This window comes from Platichthys flesus, chromosome 10 (assembly GCF_949316205.1).
Source record: "Platichthys flesus chromosome 10, fPlaFle2.1, whole genome shotgun sequence".
Lineage (NCBI taxonomy): Eukaryota > Metazoa > Chordata > Actinopteri > Pleuronectiformes > Pleuronectidae > Platichthys > Platichthys flesus.
The window spans coordinates 19,223,622-19,251,222 of NC_084954.1; the positions used below are offsets into that span (position 1 = coordinate 19,223,622).

The 27,601-nt window shown below is 40.7% G+C and overlaps 1 protein-coding gene across 1 annotated transcript; it reads left to right on the plus strand.

The window, feature by feature from the left end:
• Positions 1-546: 546 nt before the first annotated feature.
• pdss2 (prenyl (decaprenyl) diphosphate synthase, subunit 2) lies at positions 547-27,235 on the plus strand. The gene is made up of 8 exons (XM_062398049.1): positions 547-1,039; positions 7,163-7,297; positions 13,043-13,241; positions 20,444-20,518; positions 22,554-22,727; positions 24,454-24,585; positions 24,929-24,964; positions 26,853-27,235. The coding sequence occupies exons 1-8, from the start codon at positions 792-794 to the stop codon at positions 27,006-27,008; spliced, it is 1,155 nt and encodes a 384-aa protein (XP_062254033.1). The 5' UTR covers positions 547-791; the 3' UTR covers positions 27,009-27,235.
• Positions 27,236-27,601: the final 366 nt, after the last annotated feature.

Here is a 27,601-nt window from a genome sequence, read left to right on the forward strand (position 1 = left end):
GGATTAATCCAATCAAACCAATTTGAACATTATCTGTTTATACTATGTAGCACGGAAGATCTAGAAAATCAAGGTAAAATTCCAAAAAAAAAAAAAAAATCCATCTCATTAAGCTTGGTAATAGAATATTTGAGGTATCTACAGGTACCAGCTTTGAACAATGGGAATATATATAATACAAATGAGTGTAGCTAATAACAATAACGACAAAATATCTATTTATGTATATTATGAATTGAGTATAGTATAAAACTGATGTATGTGATTTATATAAATTTATATTTATTATTAAAGTGTTGTATTTGCATAGAAGTTAAAACAGTTGACTTAAATATACAAAATATTAAGATATACACAAATTAATAAATGTAAGTTGTCTCAAGTTGTGCACAACTATTATATTATTATTTATTTAATGATATTAAATCAATGCATGATAACACAGATTCTATCACTGCCTCTGTGCTCTCAGAAAGTGGGCGTGTCGGAATCTGGCAGCAGCCGTCGCTACGTTTCACGACGTAACGTATTACGCAAACAAAGATGGCAGCTCCCAGTGTCAGGTCGTGTGTTGTGAAACAGCTTCTTATTCTCCCAGTGACAGTTTGTTAGGTGTGTCAGGATATTTAATCCTTGCTATTTATTAATACTACAGACGTGGCCCTGTTTAACAACATGTCACAGCGATAGCCTCGGTTAAATCTGGTCATATACCGTTTGAAGATGGCAGCAAGAACCTGAATGACACTTCAGTCAACTGTCTCCGAATAGAAAGAGAGTATTCAGAGAAAATGCTTCTCGGTACGTGGTCGCGTCTGTGCTGCCGGGCGGCGTCGAGCCGAGGACAGAGGAGGCTGAGTCTGTTCTCCAGCCCCGGAGCGTCCAACTGGAGCAAAGTGGTGTCCGACGCAGAGAAGATCGTCGGGTATCCCACCTCCTTCATGAGCCTCCGCTGCCTGCTCAGCGACGAACTCAGCAATGTGGCCATGCACGTCAGGAAGCTGGTGGGAACCCGGCACCCGCTGCTCAGCACCGCCAGGTAACACATGCTGCTCTCTGCACGGTTCAACCAGGGCTCTGCCAACTCCTGGGCTAACACACAGAGTTCTGTTATTATCCAGTTGTGTTATTATGTTTTTGAAAAATTTGGAAATTGAAACCCCACAGGTATTTATTTGACCAACACCCAACTTCAGAGAAACACACAAACACTCCTTCATAGGATTCCCTTTCAACACTTTAGACATGCAGGTATAAAACGGTTGTTTGTAATCAAAACAATCTTCTTTACAGTGTCTCTTGTGCTAGCTACAGTCTATTCAATATATGTGTATTATTTTGTAATAACATATCAACATTGGAAATCAGAAATACTTTATTGATCCCAGGGGAAAGGGGGGTTCACTGAGATGCTCCAGCCAAGAATTGAAATATATACAGACCAACACAGTAACAATGCATATAAATACAAAACATAGGTATGAGTAAAATAAAAAGTAAAAATATGTGCGTTAAAAGACAATATATGAAAAGAAGCCGAATAAGAAGATGCAGAAATGCTGTACATATACAACAGAAGATAAGTTATTATAAATGAAGGTGTAATGTGCTGACAGGGTGAATTCAGGGCCGGTCTATTGACCTAGAGTGTCTAAAACTCTGAGAGAGGACTTCCTGTGGTGCTCTGTGTGATCTTTGTCATGTGAGCACCATCAGACCGAAGTGCCAAAATGTTAGGGTCTTCGTCCTTCTAACAGGAGCAATGCTATTTTACCTTTACCATCATGTTTTATGATTACATAACACAACTCTTATATGGCCACAACAGTATTGTGGAGTTGAGGCAGTAGTGAAAGACTGCCGGAGCTCGCATCGTCTTTCATTGCTTCAGTGCTGAGTCAGAGGGTTTGGAAGCTTTGGTGTTTTTCCTTTAAGGGGGATATGTAAAGTACACGAATACTAGAAAAAATACTTTTTTATTCTTAACTAGGGGCACTGGCTGTGTTTGCAAATCTTGATTGTTCTTAATTTTCATGTTATTTTATAGATTGATGTGCAGTAATCCAGAAACATTTGTAATAACACACTGTGTGAGTTGTTTACGAGAACAATTAGCAACACATCTCATAATACCAACTGTAACCACTTCTGTAAGCAACACACCTGCAAGATACAAGTGTGGCAGAAAAATCAGTGCTGATCATGGAAGTAAATAGAAACTCAATCTGGACAGAACAAAGTAAATATGACAGTAATTCCACAGACAAAGAAATCTATAGACATGGTAACAAGGTGAGTGGGCCCACTTCTAGGAACTCACTGGTATATTCTTGGACTGAATTTGGGCATAATAATAGACAAATAAAATGTCTAAGCAATAAGAAAAAGCTTATTTTAGCCATAATTGGTAGAAAAGAATAATAAAAAGTAGTTAACCCTCTAAAATGATTATTAAGATAAGTGACAGCATTAGTTGCAGCAGGACCATTTTCAGCACCACAGGAAGCACTGAGAGATGTGCATGTAGGTGCTTTCTTTTTTTTGCAAACTAAGTTAAATAAATACAATTTGTCTGCTTCAACATTAGCATTAACAGCTGTTTACTTACAGATCTGACAGAAACGTTGTGGGCTCAGCATCAAACTTAAGTCATCAGCTTCTACTGTAGTTAGCATGCTAACCAGCTAGCTCTTGTGCAGCTGGCCTATCTTCACTTCAGCATCACTGTAGTGTCCAGTCTGCCCTGAAGAACTGCTGAGGGTGACCTATAATCTTGTGTTTTGGAAACACAAGGATGATTCAAGCCCTGTACGTGACCTCATCAGTACCACGCTTTCCTGGCACGCAAAACACACCAGGGCCCAGTCACAAATGCAAATATTTCCGTTGTGACCCTTTGCCTCCTGTTCATTTCCAATCAGTACAAGCGAGGAGGCAAATGAAACATTTTCTTCCTGTGACAAAGCAGATCTCAGCGTGGCTTCGCGTGGAGTTCAACTTTGGTGAACTTTGACCTGCGCAATTTGCTTTGCATTCACACACATGTGACATGCCCTTTGGCTGCAAAGAAAACTTACGTATAATACTTTTGTAGCGGAAGCTAAAATGTCAATAATAGATTTTTTTGTCGATTTACTTTATTTATTAACAGTTTCTAATAGTTTTTAATCAAAGTACATGACAGACTCTTTAAACCTGTGTTTCTTCTTAGACGAGGCAGAATAAGCTCCTAATACCTAATAGACCCATTGCCATTGTGGTGGATGCATCCTATTTCTTCTAAAGTAAATATTGTGATTTAAGGAACACAGTGTATTGATTCCTCCTGCATTGCAAAGGCCTCACCTCCCACAGTCACAGACACAGTCACCTCTGTGTGGGTACGAATCAACTTTAGTAGTCTGTCCCCTACAGGAAATATTTTGTTTATGTTTGCCCAGCTGTTATGTGATGCAACTTCAAAGACACAATTGTGCATTGAAAAAGGATGAGCAGGTCACATCTTCCAGATATTATCCCATAACTTTATCATTGTTTTGTGTTTTATCAAACAAAAATCAGGAGCCGACGAGAACGAGAAGAGAGAGTCCTCAAACTCAATCCCGCCATCCAGACAGGCATTTGGAAACAGGAGCCCAAGGGTGTAATAACCTATACGCCTAAATCTGATATGACAATCCATTTGGGTGTTGTAGCAGGGGGCGGGGGTGGTGAGGGGGGAAGCAGACCTCTTGACAGTCTGACTCCTCACTGTCAGCTTGGGTTGGCTGGTTCGTATTTCCCACTGTGTCTCCGCCTTAGACGAGCGGCAGATAAAAATATCCACAACAGCAGACAGGCAGACCCTTGTGGAGTTGGGTTTCGGTTTTTCCTTTCCTTTCATTCTCAAAAACTGCAGCTCAGCTAACTTTGGCCCAAAGTCTGGAGTTACAGCGAGGGGACTGCGGCCCAGGAGAGGAAACTTAACTTGCTTTAAGGACAGTCCTTGAGAGTTGGACTCAGACTGGAATTCAGCTCTACTGATGCCTTCTACCGTTCACACCTTTTTTTTTGCAGTCTTACCTGTGATCATCATTAAACTGAATGCAGTGGCCATTAATATGACGTCATCTGATGCACAATACGTCTGACTGCTCCAGCTACAGTGTTGACTAGAGTGAATATTGAAATCAGTGTGGAGTCTAGAGCAAGAACTATTTGCAGAGGAGACAAAGACAGCTTCCAGATTGCAGGCTTGACGTATCTTCTCAAAACTTTTTGTCATTTAATTTTCCTTCATTTTTGTCCTTTTGATTAAAGCCCATGATAATGTGAGGCCAAAGCTGAAGTGATTTATGACTAAGAATTAAGAATTGAACATATTCAAAGTATGGAGACAAAAAAGTTTGAGTGGTTTAGTGTTTTTCTATAAAGAATGGAGTTGATCCGCCAACTCAGAGCTCTGTCTGTCTTAATTGAGAGTAGCTTGGTAATTCAAACAGGCAACACACATATGGAAACTAATTTACAGCAATCAAATATCACAGCTTGAAATATATATGGGGTATTATCAGTTAAATATTATCAGTTAAATAAGCCTCCAAAACTATATAAAATAACTATTTATGATACTTCTAGTATTGATGAACTAGTAGAACTATTTGATTGTTATCAATGTCAGTAGATCTTACTACTGTGTGTGTCATATTTACCAAAGAAATGTATTGACTTTATTGTTTTAATATAGAATTTAAGATGGTGGAAGAATGTGGTGGATTACTGGAAATAACCCATGGTGATTAGGAGACATAGATTCAGGATTTTGTTTTCACTTTCTTTAATCAATCTTTTCAACAGTGTCCTTGATTTCGCAGAAAATAATTCATGGATATTGATGAAAAAATAACTGACATCTTTAAGAGACTGATATTTATTGGTGCTAATAATTTCTTATTAGTTTTTTTTAACACGTAATATGATCTCATTGATTTTGCATGTACACTTAGGATTTAATAAACAAATGCCCTTAAAGAGCTTATGGTGTCTTAAGGGGTTTTGTCAGAACAACAGTCCAAAGCCCATAATATTTAGTTCCATGTTATGTATGACAAAGGACCTGGAAATGGTGTTTTGATAAAAAATTGACAAAAAACTAATTTGATTATCAAAATGATTAATTTCATCTTTACAAATGTGTGAATTAAATCGTGAAAAATTAAAAAAACTGTTGGAATCATGATTTCATGAAGATATATACTCTGCACATACCGTGAATGTGTTGCCATGAGGAAAGGGCAGCCACATTGGGCACATTCATTCATTCATTCATTACTAAGGGGAAAAAGGACAGAGGATCAATACGGCACCACACATGTGAGGTCATATATTTGCATACACTAATTCCTGCCCCTGGGCACGCTGGCTGAAGTTCTTGAATTCCTGCGGTGCATTTGCAGAGCAGAAGGCGTGGTGACCTGTTCACAACCCTTTAAAATGACAGCGGCCCATTTCTCTCTTTCTGCTCCCTCTCTCCCTCTCTGTAGTCCTCACTATCCCTCTTTTCCACAGCATCCTCGACCCACCCCTTTGCAGGAGGGCGGTTGTGATTGATTGATGTATGCTGGTGTGGATTGTGACATAAATATTAATCATTTGCCACCCTCAGGCCACTGGCTTACCTGGACTCCTCCAGAGGAGAGCCTGCTTCATAATGTTGGCACAGTAGCAGTTTTTTCCCGTTCAGCAGGCCATGCTGCTGCGTTCATCAGTGCACCAGGTTAGCCACTATTTTCCATCTGAGTAAAAATTTAGAGGGACCATAAATAAATCTCACGAGCTTCATAATGTCAGCTGTATCGTAAATTTAAGGTTACATAGCGTGAGCTGTTTTATGTGGTAGATTTTTTTGGGGGGGAAAGAACAAAGCTTCTGGGCATGTGCGCTTTCCCCCCCTATTTTTTCACCCGAGTCACTCACATATTTCTTTTGTCATCTTTTCTCACATTTCTCTTTGGCCTCTTTTTCCTCCATCTCTCTCTGTCCCCTCTCTGTGTTCATGCTCTATCCTTTACATCCACTCTGTCGCAGGTTCCTCTTTACCTCCCCCTGTGGTGCAGGGGTGGGTCAGAGAGGTGGGGGCTCTGGGTTGGTGGTGAGGCTGGTGTCTGGGCAGCGAGCGGATGGGGGCGTGGCCGCTTGTCTGCCTCCGAGCCCCTAACGAGAGCGTGATTCATGGCACGAGGGGCTCCCATAGGAACAGGATTAGAGGTGCTCTGTCTAACTGCTCCCCAGAGAGAGTAAAAAGATATTTAATCTGCCCACCACGCCGGCAGTTACCACTGTGCACTGTGTGTGTCTTTGTGTGTGTGTGTGAATGTGTCAGAGGGTTGTTGGCTAGGGGGCGGGAGACTAACAGCCAAAAGAGAAAATATCTTTCTGCGGCAAAACTGATCAAATATATTACTGCCTCTATATTTTTTTTAAATCTATCACAGTGAATTGTTACTTTAGAAATGTGTTCTGATTTTATACAACAACTTTTTTATTTTGTCCTTTCATTATTGGTCAGGACTTTCATTGAGCAGAGTGTAGCTGGTCTATAAAAAATAGTTATGATCTGAAATCAATTTGGTAATGATCAAGTAGCACCAAACCACTGTGCAAGACTTAGCTATTATTATATAGAAAATATTATTTGGGCCAGAAATGTGCTTTAAATGACCTGGTGCTTTGAAAATGGATTTTTCGTATTCCTGTCCAAATAAATAATGAAAACAGAAGAAATACAAATACGTGTAAAGCTATAATAATATATTATAATTTGTATTTTAACAATAGCTCAAATCAATATGAATAATGTGAAAGGGATCATTTACAGCGATGAACCTGCAGAGAATTATCACCCAAGTCTACAGTATCTCTCAGCTCTACAGTGTAGAGCTCATTGTTTTTGTTTTGTTTAAATGCTACATGTTTCTCCAGCATAAAAATCCTTTACTGTTCAGCAAAATCACACTGTCTGGTCTGTATTGTAACAAACAGCATTCATGCATTGGCTGGTCTAGTGTGATTCTTTTCCAGTGTCTACAAAAAGTGCATTAAAACTCAGTGTCTCCGTTTGAGAAAATCAAATGGTTCTGATGAAGGTCTAATTGTATTTTTGTCTGCTCTTTTTGTTTTGCAGGGGTTTTGTCTACGACAGCAAGAACAACCTTCAGATGAGGGGCGTTATTGTCCTGCTCATTTCCAAAGCAGCAGGGCCAAGCCATGCAGCGTCCGATCTCCTGGCTCAGGACATGGTTAGCGGCATCTATCCCAGGTAAATCCCCTGTTAAAGGGTTGGGGGGTTCAGACAAACTGTGTGCATTACAATTACTAGTATGGTCCTCATTAAAGGTCCATCAAAGTATCATCAGCGAGATGCACTAATGAATCTTCCTTTAAGCATTGCTAACTGTGCAAATGTAATTTTTGCAATTGCTTTTGTGGTAACTTGGGAGCAAATTGGCAAAGCATTGTGTAAAAGTCACGATACCATTGAGGATTTTCTTAAATGTTTAATGGCGTCTTGCAGCTTTAATCACATCATAGTGAGAGACTGTCGTCTCAAAGGTCTTATCTTACCACAGCTGGTTTACACCAAGACGCTGCTTTTGTTCAATTAAACCCAGCTGATAATTCAAATCCTCAGATAACAGTTCAAATCTAATCACACAAGAACCGGCGAGCTCTCTGCCTTCCACAGATTTCTGTTCTCATGTATGGAGAGCATTGGAGAAAACAGTGGGCAGTAAAACATGTGTAACTTTGCATTGTAGAACCGTAAATATGCATGGCAAGCAGACCAAGAAAGGTGATCCCCTTTTTTCCCCTGTTACATGGCTGCTGAAGGATAAATAGTGAAATAAAATCCTTGAGGCTGGTAATTCTATCATGTCCTTTGTGGTTATCGTCCATATCAATTCCTGTAAATGAGGCACTACATCATCTTGTGATGTTTGATGGAATATACTGTATGTATGGGCCACCATTAGAATGTGGGGATTTAAAGATTTTAGTTTATATTAAGATTGAAGCTAATTGAAAGAACCCTTCAAAAAGTCCTCTCAGCATCTTTATGACCATCCTCAAGTTGCTGGTGTGTATTCAAACTGCCAAACAGATACATAATGAGATGTATTTGACTCCAAACCACTTTTTTAATGCAAACTTAACAGTCTTTTAAATTAATAAAAGACAATTAATGAATGTTTCAATGTATAAGTCTATACTCTCAATAGCAACAGAAGCTAATAAATCATCCTGAAAATAAAATCTTTATGTGGACTAAATAAATATAGTTCATGCATGTATTTTTAAATATCTCAACAGCGATTGGATTGGTTGACACGACATTCTTTCAGATTTCCATAGTCCTCATAAAGCTATATTACTTCATCTAGTGTCACCAACAATTTACAATGTACTTGTTTACAAAAAGTACACTTATTTACAACATGTGTGTTCTTTGTAAAGAAAAGCATCGTCCCCCTGACTTTTATGATTTCCTGACTTTGTATTTAGTGCCATCAGGCTCAGTTGTACTCTGTGTTCAGTTCTAATCAAAAATGTTGAACCGATATGTTGTTAAAGAGCAAATAAGCTTAACTTAAAACTCAAGATTCCAAGGATCTACTGTCAAAAAACAAAGACTGAATTTCGAAATCTATTTAAAAGTTGTTTTTTTTTTTTATTCAACAGTAGAAGCACAGTACATGATGAATGATACCATGCTCTGATCAATCCTCTTCACCATGACTGCTGAAGATCAATTTCACAGAACAAATTATGAATTTCATTAAATTCTTACATTTTCACATTACAGCCTCAGCCTTTAGTGGTGTTATTGTTGTATGCAATTTCTGGAATATGTCATTAACTACAGTGTTTATTGATTTCCCTATGCATTTTAAGGGCGAAGTGGTGGTACTAATGTCTAGTTGGTAAGATGCTCCAGGTAGCATCCTCGGGTCCATCCTGGCTAACTCACACACTTCAACTCTCCTACGTGCAGCTCAGAAAAGGGACGTGGGCGTGTGCCAAGTGGTTTCCAGAAGTGACTGCTGTGCTTGGCGTGGCTGTGCGCTGAGCGCCTGAAAGGCTTCTTTCTTACTGCGAGCTGGCACAAGGCACGTGTGTGTAGTGGAGCCGTGTCCGTGCAGACACATCCTAATATTAGAACTAATTGGAATAAACCAGGCATCATGGAAGCGCTTGGAAGAGTCCGGTTGAGATCAGGCTCCGAGGCCGAGCCGTGTCGACGGGACAACCTCATGTCACGACCTGCCGCTCACCTCACTGTGACACCGCATTACTGAGTCCAACATGCAGTAGCATTCCCTCACTCATGTGTGATGGATAGTCCAAACCCAAACACACACATACTCAAACACTCGTACACACACCCGCAGCAGGACTTGATCACCTCATTTGCACTATCCTGCTCTCCCTCTCTCCCCTCCCTCGGTACTCCCCCCACCTCTCCTGGGCTCATTAGCACCTCTGCTGATGGCGAAATGGAAAGATGGAGGGAGACGGGTTGGGGCGGGTTTGGGGGGTGATTGAAACCTCCGGGGGATGGTCTCCTCCCTCCTGACAGGCAGCATTTGTAAAACATTTCCCACTCTGCTGCCTGACACTGATGATTCACCAAAGCACCGCCATGACAGATAGATAGATAGATAGATAGATAGATAGATAGATAGATAGATAGATAGATAGATAGATACATAGATAGATACATAGATACATAGATATATACATAGATTGGTGGATAGATAGTCTAAGTGGATACCCAGATACATCGATAGACGGACACAATCCCAGATATTCCAACTTGTGGCCACCACACCTCTTAATTTCTTGTTACAAATAGACGTGAAGCCTCTGAATGCATCACGCAGGCCGTTTGATGGACAGGCCACCTCTTTAAAGCACTTACATTTGTTAGGCTGCATTTGATGGTGAGGCAGACTGCAGAGCAAGGGAAAATGGAACAGAACAGTCAGGACAAGGGGCGTGGTGGGGGGCGTTACACCTCAGCAAGATGGCATCGGTTGCTATGCAACTGGGCACCAAAGCTATTTATACATCAGCCCCCTTGTCCCCCTTTTTTCCACCCCTAGCTCCTCTGCTTCTGATCAGGACTACCAGATGTGGAGGCACAGCGTTGAGGGAGAGGTTCGACTGATTTTAGTTGTGGACACTGGTGCTTGGTGCATTTGTTTAGTAATATTAATTCCTACATTTAAAAGTAGACCAGAGTATTTTGTGTGTTTCCTTTCCTTCAGTTCATTCAAGTCAGGGTGGGTTTCTTTCACATGTTGAGCCTTATGGGAAAATCATCTACTTATGCCAAACCACAAGTAATCAAACCCTTTATTCAAGTTAATATCTCTTGAAGTGTAAGGCCATTTTGGGTTTTGTGGCAAATCAATTACCAGGAATTAGTTAGTGAGTTATTATTTTTCATTGGTGTCATGGGAGGCTCATTTTTTATTTAATCTGGTGGATACTATTGGTATCCATTAGGGCTGGGTATTTAACCAATATAAATACTTATCACACAATAGTTTTCATTAATAACAATATAACAAAAGTCCAATGTTTGTATATAAGTGAGGAGGTTCACATAATGAGCTGCATTACATTTGTGAAATGTTATGCTGTTTAGCAAGTGTGGAGATTCAAGAGATTTTTATTGTCAAAATAATTTTGTAAGTAGCAAACCTGTAGAGACCTAATTGGTACCATGCACGAATAAAGACTACAAGGTAAAAAATGTCCATGGTATAACAGTTAAAGAAAACACCCTGAAATAGATAGATAGATAGATAAGAATATAGAAGGAATAAAAAACAACCATGTTTGTCATTCGCTGCCCAAAGTGAAGAGTCTAAAACCTTCAGTCAGAAAATAAATTAAAATAAATTAAAAGGATAATTCTCTAAATCAACTTATATGAAAGTGTTTATCTTGATATAATTTTGGGCTATATACCTTAAATGATTAATTATAACATTTGTTGATATTTATTTTCTGTACTTTGATTAATTGCCTTCTTGACCGATCATTTCATCTTGACATATATGCTAGTATTAGACTCATGTCACAAAACAGGGGTTGTCATTCTTGTTATCTTATCCATGTAGTTTATCAACTAAAATTCCAGGGTATACCAATATATTGCTATATGGCAATATTAAATTATTTAAATAATTAAAAGGTGACATTTATAATCCCTGGTCATTGAAGAAAGTTTTAGCTTCAGATCTTAGTCTAAAGGTCATGAGTGACAATTATATGTAAATAGCTCACTTTGTTACTCTAGTCTGATATGAACCAGGAGATCTCAGTCATGTTTGTCTTGCAGTTGTTTCTGCCCCTAGTAAAGCAACCAGACTGAAGAGAGTCTCTGAACATTCTCACAGATACAAGCTGAGTATGAGGGGCTGTATGAACACAAGTGTTCGAGTGACACCTGTGGACTCTCTCTGGTTTCTCCTGCCAGCTTGAAAAGAATGTCCGAATGTGCCCATGTGAAAACACATCATCAGGATTCAGCCCAAACGTGTGTTGATGATGTTTGTAGCATGGGACAGATGCAAAAGTGAAAATAGAAAAAACAATACAGTACAAATATCCCCGGATGTCAAAGTGGTGCCATACACGTAGAAGACACCATCACCTTAATGCTCGGGAGATTTCTGTGTTGTGAATATGTCTGAGCAGAGAATCTCCTGCTGGGTTGTTTATGAGTGAAAGGCAAATTCCGGAGGAAAGTCCAGTCCTAACATTCTCCGGAGTTCATTTTTGAAAAACGACCCCATTCACTGCAAGGCTGCCCTTGGAGCTTCGTGTATCATTTTAAACATTTTGTCCTGACCTTAAACCAGCCTCAGCTTTATATCATGTTCCTCTGCTGTAACAGCGAGTTCCAATCTTTAAACCCGTCGAGCGCATCCATCCCTCTGACACACCTTGAGAACATGCCACTGTCAACCTGTTCATTGCCTCTTATTTAAATCCCAAACTTATTAACTCTCATCCGTGGCGACTCTGTTGTTGCTCTGTGTCACCAAGCAGAGAAACCAACCAGACAATGGATGTGATTGAGAGGCGACATAGAGGACATTATTGAATTTTAATCACATCTTTTCCACACAGCAATTACCTGGCTACACGATCTGCATGTGTGTGAATGTGTGTGAGTGTGTGATTAGCCAGGGGTTGGAGCACAAGGCAGACAACCGGCTCATCAGGTTCTCATAGCGGCTGAAAGAAGGTCGTAAGTGGCTATCAGCGCACCCAGCCCTGTCTGGATGGATCCCTCCTGTCGCAGCGTGCCGAGCTCCCTCCATATGGAGAGTGGCCTAATTATCCCCCACCAATGACTGAATCAACATTTGATTATATCCTCCCTAAGGCGGCTCTGAAAGGCTCTATTCAAAGACCACTTTTATTTCTTTTCTCTCATAATCAAGAATAGCTGTTATTTGCTAATGATAAGTTTAATTTCTTTTTTTAACCCCGACACGCTGCGTGGCAAGATGCTTGACATATCTGGAGGTTTCTGGCCCTGAGCACGCCGATTTTGACTTGGAAGTAAAATTGTAGCTGTGGAGAAGTCTCACCTTTTTTGAATACACGATCGTTTCTTCTTTAAGTTGGTCAGTAAATGTTTCAGATAGCGTTTGGATTAACAGCGATGATCCTGACTGTCTTTGTTGGGGAGCAGTGTTGTATATTTGCTAACTGAAACCCTTTTGTTCACAACATAGATGTTTTTCCCTGTTGTTTGGCAGATGAAATGAAACCCATGAATCCTCTGTTCGGATGCTTTGTGGTCAGCACACCTGTAAATGATGCTGTGAATGTGTTTTCCAACTTGCCAGACCTACGAATTTCACCAGGATAAAGACAATGAAAAGGTTTCTGTCAAAAAGCTCTCTAACTGTCAACCCTCGGCAACGCCTCTCTTACAAGCAACAATGTGTCCTTCCTTTTTTTATTTTCTTTTTCACAGCCAGAGGAACCTGGCGGAAATCACAGAGTTGATCCACACAGCATTCCTGGTGCATCGTGGGATAGTCAACCTGAGGGAGTGGACCGTTTCAGATGGCCCGCTGAAGGACATGCAGTTTGGGAATAAGATGGCCGTTCTGAGCGGCGACTTCCTACTGGCGAATGCTTGTACTGGACTGGCCCAGCTGAATAACACCAAGGTACATGGTCTGTCATTGACAAACTGAAGTCCTGACAAAAGCTTACAGCAGTGATATTAATGAGAAACACTGCTGTCTTAAAACAAGCAGCCAGAGGCACCTAGAACCTCACATTTCAGTGTCAGTCTTCATCCCTTCATCTGTTCTTTGTATTGATTTTCATTTCTATTCATATCTGCAGGACAAACATCCTTTTCATTATTTTAGTAAAACAACTGATTTCATAGGTTGTTTCCGAAACACTCACTATTGCCTTTATAGTCCATTACATAGTGAGTTCTCCATTTTGTTGTGCTGTCCAAATGTTCAGTGACATTTGTTTATACACTATATAGTGGAGTCATGTTTCCTACATTGCATTGCACTTGCGGTGGAGAGGAGAGAGGGCAGCATGGAAATCCTGACCTGTTGTACAAATGTAAATAAGAGCAGGGTATCACAGCAAAAACCAAGGCAAAAGGTTTATTTCTATCCGACGTAGTATTGTCTGAAAGCATGTTTTTCTTTTGCCGATGAGCTAAATAAAATGGAATTAATTTTCTTTATGTCATGATGTCAGATCCGGGTTAGCTATCACACCATCCTCCGCAAGTACTTAAATAACTTACTTACTTTATCGTAACTTGGATTTTTCCGTTTTAGTACTGGGTGTTTCTATACCTTTGTAAGTATAGAGTATAAAGCATATACCTTAGATGACATGAGTTTGAATGAATGTAAAGGTTTCCAGGAGGGTATCATGATGGTACTTGTTTTTTTTAGAGAAGAGGACGAGGAGGAGAATATCCCATATATGTTTGAAGGTCTGCCACACTATTTAAAATGCTATCCAAAAGGTGATGTTAACGGAAGTTAGCGACCATCAGCTGATGTTAGGGACATATCTACAGTTTTGTATGTCATCGGGTGTTTTAGCCTTTTAATAATGTTAGAAGACTAACCTGGGGGTATGCTGATGCTAAAGGTAATTCTGACTGGCTTGTATGGCAGTACTATGAAAGCCATGTGGCCCGCTCAGTAGTTAATCGCCTCTATGGCTTTTTTAACTGAACACCTGCTGTCGCAGGCAACAGGCTCAAAAGCTGTCCCACTTACCTGTGTTGTCCCTCAAGGTTCTGTTTCCGGGCTCTATCATATTATTTTTATATATTGATGCCCCTGGGGTCAATTTTTTAGCAGTACTCTCTCGCTACTGTTTTGGGCATGATGTACAAATGTACTTGCCCTTGAGTTTTAAAAACTAAGGATTCAGTGTAGCTCCTGCTTGATCGTCTCAATGACATAAAATTATGGATTAAACTTAAACTTCCCCAGCCTAAATAACAACAACACTGAGGTTTATGTGTTTGGACATCCTGAACTGCTGGATGTGGGCAGTTGTGGACAGTTTTTCAAATTAGACAAGCAGATTTCCTACGTTGTAAGGTCCCGCTTCTTTCAGTTTAGACGTATAGCTAAGGTAAAGTTGATTCATGTCTTTATAACCTCTCAACTTGACTATACCAGTCATCCATCAACGCCTGCAGCTCGACCAAAATGCTGCTGCTCGCCTCCTGACAGGAACAAAAAAGAGGGACCATATTACAACAGTGTTGTGCTCCCTCCACTGGCTTCCTGTTCACTACGGGATTGATTTAAACATTTTGTTGTTCACTTTTAAATAACTTAATGGACTGGCCCCACCTTAGCTAGTTGAACTTCATCATGGTCACAATCCAGCTGGAGAGATGAGGTCAGCCACTCAGCTGCTCCTGACCAGAGGCGATCAAGCCTTTGCAGTAGGTGACCCAAACTTGTGGAACAATTTACCACTCATACTAGATCTGCACCCCCTCTTGCACGCTTCTGTAAAGCATGTGGTCAACCAAGTTGTTTTAAATGTGCTATATAAATAAAGTTTACATTGACATTTTAGAACAAAGGGAGAATATCACTTGTATGTCATACCACACTAATTAAAATACCAACCACCAGTGGATGTTAGCGGTATTATGTCAGATTCGCTCATTTATTTTTCTGAAAATTGCAGCCCTAGCCTAACTCTAATCTGAATGTGCCGTGTTTATTTTTGGAGCAGAATTACCAGCTCAACTTAAGCTTTCTTTATTTGAATGAAGCAACATTGAACAACCACAAGGGATGGTGCCTGTAAAATGGCAACGAAGCTGTACAGATTGACTTACACTGATCCAATTTCTACTACAGCTACTGTGTAAAATATAACCCCACATTGATTAAGAAATCAGATAAACACAACACAACATCAGCCTGAATGAATAAAGCGAAAAATAGGATGGGATTTAGTCGAACACATACCTCTGCCAAAGCCCCACACTCCCCTTAAATTCAGTCAAGCTGATTCAAATCACATACACATCTCTCAATATTAAAGAAAGAGAAATAATCCTGGAACTGCGTTGATTTTGGAAACAGAAAAACTGCATACAAACAATCAAACAAAAAAATTGACAGGGTAAAAGCATATCGGAGGTAGAAAGGCAATTTGGGCTGATGACCATGCTTGTAAGACTGAGACTGAATTCCTCCTGTTTCTCCACACAACACATAAACAGTGATATTTTTAGTTTTAGGTCCAAATTACATTTTGACTAATCTTCATTAATAGCTATCTGTATAACAAGTTCTGCCTCTTTTGATCTCTACATGGACCTTTCACCTGCGGGCAACCAAAGCCTGCTCAAATGTGATTGGTAAAACATGCCAAATATCTTTGCAGGGACTAAAAGATGGACGATATGAAAGCTCCATAAAAGTGAAGCCTAAGTGTCTCAATCCCCACCTGGTGGCTGGCTACAGTATAGATCATAAATCCTTCCTGGGACATGGACCAAACTAAAAAGTCAAAGTGCACAGACTCAGACTCCAAATATACAAGATGACAGCGTTTGTGTCTGGGATTTTTTGACTTCATATATATTAAGTGTATGAATAGAGAAACAGCAGCCATTTTTATATAATGTCTATGGTACATTCATTGTGAAATTTACAGAAAAAAATGCCCCATCACTCCTCCTGGGTCAGAGCCTCTTTGTACTAAGGAGCATGTCAGACATCAAGTGTTTACAGCAGCATACGTTATAGTAAAAGTCACGGATTCATATGTCAGGTCCCTCAGTCAGTTCCACGCAGGCTGCTCCACTTGATGTTGCACACAATCTGTTTGGATGCAAGAGCATGTCGTCAGGAGACAACATTGACATGTGAACCATGGGATTCCTTCTTATTGAGTTTTCAGTTTTGGACATGTTTGTGGCGGTGGTCTTGTAAGTGCACCACAGATCATATCTACTACGTGGCCCGGCAACCCCGCGCTGACAGATGCTGTCACCACGCTGCTCTGTCAGAATGCGGTTTGCCTGGCTGGATCAAAATAACTGTCCCCCGTCCCCCACCCCCCACTCCTGTGTGCCACCAGCCAGACCAGCCCTTATCGCATTCCCTGCTGCTTCTTATTCAGCACACAGTCTGGCTTTATGTCTGCTCTGTGATGTAAGTGGTATCCATGGTGGGGTCGTGTGTAGGAGTTATAAGATTGGAAATTTTGATTATGAATGAAAGATAATTCTAAAGGTGTGGCATTTCCTTTACAGGGTTATACGGCTTTCATTGGGATGTGTCCCTCTAACAGCACTATGACAGAAAACACTCACCGTTGCTCAGATGCAAATTACACATATGGAATTGATGATGTTTCACTGTAAAATGGAGACGAACCACATTGAAAATAAAATGATAACAGATCTTCTGATGACGTGACGTGGGTTTTGGACCATCTGTTACTTTAGTTGATCTCATTTTCATGTTAGACACAATGGCATTTTATGTCAGGTCAGGAACAACGGCTGAAAATCCTACTGTTGTTTTTTCATTTTTTTCCCCACAAAAATCTTCCGTTTAATTAGACAATGAGCGTAACCTGAAGCAACAACAGGAAATGTCCCCGCAGTGGAAGTTTTTAAGGGTAATAAGGAGATAGACATCTGATATTCAGCAGTTACTCATGTTCGAAAAGGTTAGCAAAACAAAATGAAGCGAGGGCAAACCACAGCCTGCGCTGACGCTCATATTCAGCTGTGTTTTTTAAAGCGCTCCCCACTGGTATGAGCAGGAGGTAAGTTAGACGATTGTTAACAGCCCCTATAAGTCCATCATACTCAGCTAAGGTTACGGGAAGGAAATTTGTTTTGACGGAAGTCTCTGAACTGGTGGTTTGAGGTTAAGAAATGCTTCATCACTTAACCTCTTGTTTGTTAGTTCTTGTTGAGTTTGGCCCTGATTTGAAATTCAACCTAATTTAAATATACTTGTGCAGGGCAGTTTATCTATGTGTGCAGAGCTTTTTATTATCAGTCTATGGTGCATAGTGAAGTTAGTAAACTTTGTGTTCATATTACCTGGTTTATCTGCAATATGGGCTTTAAAAATCAATGTTGCCCAGTGTGAAGATGATTTGATCACGAGACATGCTTTACACAGATTTCAGTAAATTTTTCTTTGGTGTGCATGAAAGAAAACATGGTGTGGATGGGATTTTATCTGAAAAACATTAAAATCACAGAAATTTAATTTTATTGTTTTCTTTTCTTATGGTGTAATTAAAACCATTAACCTCAAGAAAACGTAAAATTTCTTGTTAAATATTTTTTGCTTAACCATGGACACAGCAGTTGACAGAACTCTTCCTACCTATCCTCTTTGGAGAGAAATTAACAGCAGTTAATGGATCTGAAGTTCGCAGAATAAAAACACAAGACACGTCAAGTGTGTCAGTGAAGTCTCCGAACCAATCAGGGCAGAGTTGTGTCGTCACAGAGGTGGTGCCCAGGTGCTGCAGCTGCTTGGTCTCACTGCAGCCGGCCCGCTCCTGCGTCACATGACAGGATCATGTGTTGCAGACAAATATTCTCAGCAGCATGCATTGTGTAAAATGCAACATGCATAGCTTTATGTCAGCGCTGTGCACCCATTTTTTCTCAGGCCTATTAGTCCTCCCTGTGATGTGTACACTGAACTCGATGTGTAAAATCAATCGAGTGCCTTTTAAAAACTGCATCTAAGCTGCTTCATCTTCTCTGCATTAAAAAAGAGAAATACAGTCTATTGTTAATGCAATGAAAGGCTCTAAAAGATTCCATTTTCACTCACATATTTAGTGTATAGTTCTGTAACTCCATTGCACCTGATGCAGATTGACTCCGATGCTGCAAACTGACAGTTTGCTAAACAGTGGAGTGTCTCTGTTTTCCTTCTTGTCGCCTGTGTGGTCACTTTACCACCTCACCTTAATGCACAGAGTGACAAATGAGAAGTTCTTCAGCTTTTAAAGTTTTTCTCACAAAGCAGCCCTTTTTTTCTATCTTTCTACTAAGACAGTGAGAGCGATGGAGCTTATGTGTCGTGGCCTTGAGAGGAAAACCTATGCTGCTACTTGTATAAACTGTAAAGTAATCTCACCGAGCAGCTCCGGTTTCTCCCCCCTCACAGACCTGTCGGCAAAACACGATCTGGCTGGATTTGGGAATGGAGTACGGGGGAGGCAGGGGGAAAGCTTATCTGATACTTTCCAAAAAAAGACCCCCCACTGGCCCCCACTTCCCAAGGCTGGCCAGGCAGAGACACCACATCTGGTAATACTGTAGGCACATTGTCCTTCCAGGTCTGTGGGCGCAGCTCGGGTTTCCTCAATATTTTCCCCCGGCGGATTCGGTTACCCAGAGGGCACTGCGAGGCTGACGGCGCAGCCAGCGTTCACCAGACTTCTCTGATGAACCAAGGATGTCTGGGATGAGCTGAAGGAGCTCTAAAATTGACCTCATTCAAATCTACTGTACGGGCGCTGCCTCGACTCCGGTGTGTCAATGAAAGCTGGAGGCATCGACTTCAGATTTTAGCTCATTCAGTGAAAAGCAGCCTTTAAGCAGTGTTTGGACAAGATGCAGCCTCCCATCTGGTGGTCGATGAGGAAGCTGGGGATTCTGTTTGCAGAAATGTAGTCATGCATGCCCCCTGTAAGAGGAAATAGGCAACTGCAGTCTGAACGAGACTCAGGCCTCCACAACAGTTGTCAGCTTGTTGGCTATTTTAAATTTTGAAAGTTCATTATTCTCTACGGTCACTTTCCAAAACGTAATTTATTTCCCCATTTAAAGCGTATTTAATAACTGACCAAACAGAGTCTATGACTTAATCACAGAATAATAAATTCCTTATCTCTCCTATCTCTCTTCTGGTGATAAGGGGGGTGTGATGGGCCATAAACAAAAACACGTGATCTCTGCAGTGGAATTAATATGTTTCGTCCTTGCCTCTTCATGCTGCACCAAGCCTCACCTGAATGTCCCGTGTGGAGAATCTCCCGAAAGGTTCCTCCAGAGTTCATTTCTGAAAACAGCTTTACTGTGGCACCTCTGCAGAAATCCTACCTTGTATAAATGTTGTGATGTTATTATACTAATGTTCCACATCTAATGTTCCATGGTGAAATAAGTCTTTAAATAATTCAGCAATTAAAAGAAAGGGATAAGAAAGTAGACCCTGAAGTCAGATCATCACCCCTCTGCTCTGTGGACAGTGTATTTCATCTCACCATTTCAGCCCCTCAGACCACAGACCCCTCAGCCAACCCACTCCTATGGACTTCTCCGGGAACACAAAGTGTAATGAATGAAATCGAGCGTGGATCTCATGTCGTGAAATCCACAGAATCTGTAGCAGTTCACCAGGTCTCCAGTCCTCTTCTCACCTCTGATCCAACGCGAGCGCTGTTTACTCGAGCTTCAGATTGGGGGAAATTGTGCCTTTTTTTTTTTTAATTACGAATGTCACGGATGATACGAGTAGTGTGTCAGGTTTTGATCGACCTCATTTGCATATTGGGAGTTTAATCAATGCCGTTAGCCAGAGTGATATATAATGAGGGAACAGGTTAGCGGTTCAGTGCCAGAGCCCATGGACACACAAGGTGTACATGAAGTGTAGATCTGGAAGTTTTTGGTTCAAAACGTCACCTATATGCTCACAAGGCAGAACTTGGTGTCCTACTTTATAGAAATGAGGCACATGGCATTACTTGACGTATTCATGTTGTGTAAATCTGTTAATATGATGGTAAATCTGTTACTTCTTCTTGTGCATTTTAGCCCAAATGTCTGAAGCTTTTTTCTCTTTTCTGCATTTAACAGGTTGTGGAACTGATCTCAAGTGCCATCGGTGATTTAGTCCAAGGAATCTACAATGAGAATTCCAATAATACTGAGGTAAAGTACCTGTTCTCCTCTTATAGATCTGCTGTGATGCAGTGCAGAAAGGACCTACAACTTGTTGGAGGAAATTTAAACCAAATAATAGAATGATGATGATTGGTTGAACATTTAATACTTAAAGTTAGTTTTGAGAGCTCTACATGTGAGACAATCTTGAAAAAGATAAATGATAAATTTAGAAATGTATACATTTTAAAGATGTAGATATATTATACATTTGAACGCGGATAAAAGAGAAAAGGACTAAGTTAATATTCAATATTTTTGCTAAAACAGGAACTGTTCTTGGAGTTTATTACTGTGCCTTATAAGAGCTTAATCTTTACATATAAAACTGTTAACCTGTTACTGGTCACGCCCCATTTTTATGCACAAGCCCAAACATAATGTACCCAAAATAAAAAGGTTACTGTTCTTCGGCCTTTTTTATTACAGTCATAACCCTGGTCTCCTTTGAAAGGTAACTATTTAAATTTTACAACCCAAAAGTCAGAGTGACTATAAGAGACAGTAAACTGAAGTGGCATTAAAAAGTGGACTGGAGGAGCTTTACTTGGACCTTTGTGTGGAAAACACTTCACAGTTCACAAGTTTCATCAACTGCCGAGTATTTTGCACAGATACAAACAGGAGACTGCCAAGTATTTTTTTTAGAAGGTTAAATTCACGTCATGAGTTACACTGTTGCCATGGGTAACATGGTCCTTCATTACAATTACACTAGATTAATCCACATCTGGAAAGAGTCCACGACAAATAGGCCTCTCGGTTTCCTCCCGTTAGAGTAACGCTTTATGTTTTTTTTTTGTTTTTTTTTTAATTAAAGTATACAGTTGCGGTCAGTTTTAAAGGTTTACATATTCATTAAGAACGAATGGATTTTGGAGCTGAAAGCCACAGGCTACATTCACTTACAAAAGCATAAATTCTACTACGGATACAAAAAGTTTTTAAACAGCTAAAACTGAGAAGTTTGAATACGCTGCCCCCCCCCCCCCCCCCCCCCTATCAGTTTGAAATCTCCAGGGCTGTGTTTTAGTATGGACGGGCAGAAACTGAAATTCTTGGAAACCATCATATAGACACTCACAAATGCCTGCTAATTAAGTCTTTGCCGTCCAAATGTAGCGTTTGTTGATTCGTCAGGTTCCTATCACAGGACGCCCTTCCTGGAGATGGAATCCGGCATTAGCCTCCTCGGCTACTGGAGTAGACCGCTACATGGATAATCAGTTACAAGTGTTTCTGACACTGTTGCCTTAACCAACAGCTGTTGTTCAGTAAACTTCTGCGTTTTACAATGATTCAACTGTTTACATGTAGTAGGACACCAGCTGTTCCCAATCGATGTTTCCACCAGAATGCGCCTGCCCATTGCACTTCAGTGGTCAAAAGATGTGCATGCAGAGATTCTGGTTTGACAGAGCAGTTATCAAACTAAAGCGTAGTATAGGTGAAGCCACAGACACTTTTATTGACTTTGTTCTAGCTCTGTTGACCTTTGTTCTGGAAGATTTATGAGGAATAGTTGACCTCTTTCGATGGTGATTTTAGATTAACTTCTTACAATGAAGTGATTTCTCTATTATTACAGTGTTTTCTATTATTATTCCTATTCAGTATATCTTACCAAATACATGCACTCGTTTGGAGATGGTCTGTTGAACCGTGTTATACCTGTAGTGGTTAAAATGTTTTTAATGTTTGACTTTATATCCGATATAAAACAACTTTGACAAGTAATTGTTTGTAGAGCTAAAAGAGTGTTTTCCTGTTCGCCCCCCCCCCCCCCCCCCCCCCCCCACAGTTTCCCTCGGTTTCAAACTGAAGAACTTGTGGGAAATACTGTGTCAAATTGCTGTTACTCTCTGGTGCACATCCAATTACAAACTGAAATATAAAATCACAGAGGAGGAGGGGTTGTTTTGATTGAGAGGCTGTGAGATGCTCTGTGGGAACTTTGAAGCCGTACAGTAGAGGCCAGTCAAAGCTCAGGCCGGCCGTGTCTCTGACTCTGTTTGCTCTGCAGGACAACGGTCTCACCGACGGCGTCGACGTGGAGACATGGGAGGAGGAGACGTTCCTGTCCCACGGGGCGCTTCTCGCCAAGAGCTGTCAAGCCGCGATGGAGCTCGCCAAACACGACAAGGAGTCCCAAAGGCTGGCCTACAAGTACGGCAGGCACTTATCACTAGGCCACAAGGTGAGTCTGATGTCAGATCAATAAGGGTCAAAGGAGATAATCACAGTTGTCTGTCTTGATTCAAAGATCTTGGAAACCTCTTTTTTTTTCTCAATTGGCTGCAAGTTTTGAGCAATGGGGTCAATCCAGAAAATAGTTTTCTTCTCTATCAAACCTTTAAGTTTTGATCATTTTACATTATTTCACTTTCTTTTCTCCCTGGGTTGAAGAATCACATACATGCATTTCTCTGCACACCAGTGAGCGATCAGCAAGATTTACATCATCATATTGTGGCATAAGGATGTTTGACTGAACCAACCCCCACCCAGTTCTGATGATACAAACAAGCTGAGTGTGTTAGTGTTAAATAAATGAAATAATAATTCATTCATACAGCGCAGGCTTACAGACTCTCCAGGGAGACATCGATAGTATTTCACTCAGTCAAAAAAAAGCTAGAAAGAGAAATTCAAGCCCCGTCTCCACAGCTCTGCACAGCCAGACCAGACCAATCAGGGTGTGACGTGCATCCTCAGTTTTCGGAAAGTTGTAGTCAGAGCATTTCTGGAACGTACAGGATGTTAGCTGTGTCTGTCTGTTGATTGGTGCTGAGCAGGTCATGTACAGACAACAGCTCCCTGCTGCAGCTATAACAGATGATATCAGAGCAGTGAGAGTGAACTAGAACGGTAAAGTTGCAGCTGGACATTTAAACAAAACCAGAAGTCACTACAAAGCTGTGTTAAGCTGTAGATTGAGGTGATTATTCTCTGTAGGTCTGTCATTATGAGCCTTACATTTCACATTTTCATATATAATCATGATAATAGAATGACATATTCTTATTTGATACTTTGTTGTTATAAAAATATAAATTATTAACTTTAGTTTCATGATTACATCATAAATATTTATCCAATGATTGTGAACCATGTTTTCAGGTTTTTCATAATGTACTGGATGTTTGTCCCGCCTGACCACTGTGCTGTTCCTGTTTATTTTGTTACCCTGATTGATTTAGATAAAAATAAAAAAAGAATCAGTGTCCAAACTTCTGTTCCTCTTCTGCCTCTGTAATCAATTGGCCTTATTTTAGTTTAACAACATAGGTATGAATTTGTATCGCTATAGCTGATTTGATACATTAAAAAAATGTAATGAAACAGGACAGGGTGACATGTTTGTCCAAATAACCTGTAGAATCAGACAGTTTCTTTTATATTTAATTATCCTTTGTAGATGAAGCAAGGTTTTTTAATTCGATTTAAGTGTCTTATTATTGTTACATTGGTGGCAAACATATTCTGTAAGGATGGTGGATTTGTGCAAAGCTAAAATGCCATTGATGTTATTACAGATGTTTAAATATTTCTCGAGGTTCAGTGATTTACAGCAGTAGCTTAGCAGTGCTACACTAAAAGTTGTTCATACTGATCCCACTCACAGTGGTGTATTAGTACGTCCCCTCCTGCTGCGGCTCCCTGTAGCGGCCTGTCTGCAGGCCTCAGTGGCTACTGGGAATCTCTGCATGGGAGGAAGCAGAAATGAGGTCTTTGAAGGAGAACCATCAGGTTAGCTGTCTCTCAGCACACTGTTCATCAGGCTGCTCATTAACACGCTCGCTCAGAGTGGAGGCTGGCTCCTCATTTTAACCACCGGCTCTGTTTAATTGTCGGCTGCAGGTTAAGACTTGGTGTCTCACCGATTTGTCGTCTCACTGTCAAATGTGCTCTCCCTTCTGCAGCTGAACTCTGACCTGCAGCCGTTTGTGAAGAGCAGTTTGGGAGAGCTGCTGTCGTTCAGCTTGGATGCCGCCCCGGTAGTTTTCCACCGTCAGATCGTCGGCCAGGAGAGGTGGCATCAGCAGCTGCAGCAGGTACAGGAGGGATGGGCCCCACTGCACGAGCTAGATGTAGTTAGTACTGGGACCGTCAGTGACTAGTAATTTTGAAGATGACGATAAAGGGGCAGTAAACATTTGTGACAGTGTCTTTACACTGTAAGTATGTAAGGATCAAAGTAGGTGGAGAAGATTTGCATTTTCACACTTGGGGAAATTGGATGTAAATTTGAGTCCAAACAAAAGATGATTTACAGATGTTTTTTAGATTCGTGCTGATCTTAAATTCAATAAATTTTTTTAAAAGTCAGTAAGGATGTGTTGAGTATGATGTTAAAGTGATCTTGTAAACACTTTCTTTTTCTGTCTTCTTACAAAGGCTAAAACACTGAGAAACCAGCTGGATTACTCAAAGGTAAGAACACTGCTTGATGTATTTGTGATTAAAGAAAACTCAGCTTTTAAACTACAATGTTACAAGACTACTGCTCTAGTATTCCCTGCTGCAGCTTCTGTTGCTTGTTATGTTTCAAAAGATTCTGATAAAACACATTATCAAATAGTTAAATGTTTCTTTGTTGTTTTTCACCTGTTTACTTGGTGGCCCTGTATCCGACAGAGCCACCACAGAGAAACAATATGTCTTTTCCCTGTAACCTATATCAAAGTTGAGAACCGAGCTTTCCAAAGTCAACGTGTGAGGGAGAAGGGGAGGGACGGGGGTACAAGGAGAGGGTGAAGCTACAGAGGAGGGGTCTGATGGTATTAGGGGGGTTATCTGGTCCTGTCTGAAACCAGAGCAGGAAGGATTAGTTACCGAGGCCTATTTGTGGAGGAGACACCGAGGCTCTGAGACAGTGGCATTGTGAGAGAATCTCCTTCAGCAGACCTGCTGAAAAGGGGACGTGAGGAGAAGTTGGAAGGAGAGAAGAGAAGAGGGGAGGAAAGCTGAGAGCAGGACACAAGAGAGGGATGAGATTTGGGGGAAGAAGGAGAAAGACCTTGGGCCCTCAAGCGTAATAACTTTGCTTTGATTCAGTACAAAGACAAACATGCACAATAAACAGGGAAACTTTGTGTTTATTTCCACAAAACTAACTATTATAAATCACTGTGATGAAATAACCAAAATGTTTACATGAATTCCTCCAATCTTCAAGTCTTTCATCCCCACTTAGAAAATATAAACCCAGATTACACTTTCATTTATTAAAACTGAGTATTATTGGAACTTTATGTTAGAAAATGATTACTCATTACATGAAAGAAGTCACCAGATGCAGCATGTGGGTATAAGCCTGCCATTTTAGGAGTCAGTCTCCTCGCCTTCCATTTCCGTCACCACAACAATCTCAGTCCTACAACCTACGTGGTAAAATAGTGGCGAGTTTGAAAGAAGTTTTCAATCGTACCATCACTCAGTCGACATATGTCTTTTACTGTGAAGGTAATGATGGGGAAAAGACATTTTAATGACAGTACTCGCTCACTTCTCTGTGTCCCAAAGAATATCCCCCAAAAGACTATATTTTGCACTATCGCTGCATCCCAGGCAGAGTGTCGCCCCTGGACGACTGTGAATGCATGAATTAAAACAAAAAGAGCAAGAGCATTTCCCCCCCATAGCAGATGTATTGTATAAAAAATGTATTGGAACAAACGTTATTATTATTGTTATAATGGAAATACAGTGAATTCAGTTTCAAATGTGTATTTCACTTGTTTACAGTAACTCATTCGTGCATCTCACTAATTACTAATAATTTTGGACACTATTGCCCCATCAAATTGAGGAAGGCACATGGTGTCAAATTCACACTCCATCTGTAAACTTAACTGTAAACCTACTTGATGGAGCTTATTTGACAGAATGTTGTTTTACCAATCCTCATAAACAAGCAAACAAGCCATATTTATTATGTTCACTTTGCTTTTAAATAAGATATGATAATAGTTCAAAATCATATTGTAGTGTTACCTGTGAACCTGTAGAGAAATAAAGTTCCGGACATTTCTGCTCTCACTGATAAGAGAGAAACTGTTTTAACTAAATCTCCCAGTGATCAGTCTCAGTGATTCTCCCAGTAGTTAGATGTGATAACCTGCCTCCAGTGGTACCAGGGGCAGTGTGCTCATGCACACATTGTGTTCTACTCTGTATTTCCTGTCATTCAAAGTGGTGCTGTGCCTCAGTACGATCCACTTTCACAGTGAGATAACTTTGTCTGGCTCTGGCTGTGTTGTGGTTGTGACTGGAGTGACACAAACATGACAAACTAATGTGTGTTTTCATCCCTCGACAGCTTTTGGCGGTGGTTAAGTCGGAGAAAGGCATGAGCTCGGCGGTGGACTTGTGCCGTTACCATGGCAACAAGGCTCTGGAGGCCATCCAGGCTTTCCCCTCCTCCGAGGCTAGATCCGCCTTGGAAAACATCGCCTCCACCGTCAGCAAATTTTGACCTGGACAATGTCTCACACACACATGCCCAAACACACACACACACGGCTGTTTCTACATGTGCAACCTGAGGTGTTTGTCTGCAGAGGCAACAGGACACTGAAGAGACATGGGAACTTCCTTTGAGCCAGGTGCTGGCTCATGTCTGGACGAACTGCTCTGCTCTGTTGTGGATGGTATAATGGTCATGGTTTTCTAAAAAAAAAGAAATAAACACACATGACGTCAGCATCAGGTCTTGTATTCTGCTGTCTGTGCTACGTACCCGTCATATTCTGCGTGGAGAAAATGTCACGCCGAGCTGCATTTTAAAACCTGGCAGTTAATTGTAACCTTGCTTATCAGCGGAGCCACATACCAGACAGAACGCAGTTTAAGATGTTGTGAGGAATCCTTATTGTCGTCTGGAAAATGTGCCATGAACGGCAAATAATGCACCAGGCAGCACTTATCCTAACAAATTTGATTACATTTTTGAACTGGTTCCCTACGCTTGTAGCTACACATCTCAAATGATGCTGAAATCATAGCGGCTGGTTCTACTTGTGTTTGCCAAATCAAAAAGTGGCTGTAGTTGAAAGTCATGTTCTACCT

Excerpts from the sequence above, each read along its gene's own strand:
- pdss2 (XM_062398049.1), top strand. The coding sequence starts at position 792 with ATGCTTCTCGGTACGTGGTCGCGTCTGTGCTGCCGGGCGGCGTCGAGC. Across the intron at positions 22,728-24,453 it reads ACTTATCACTAGGCCACAAG|CTGAACTCTGACCTGCAGCC; the intron begins GTGAGTCTGATG and ends TCCCTTCTGCAG. Across the intron at positions 24,965-26,852 it reads ACCAGCTGGATTACTCAAAG|CTTTTGGCGGTGGTTAAGTC; the intron begins GTAAGAACACTG and ends ATCCCTCGACAG.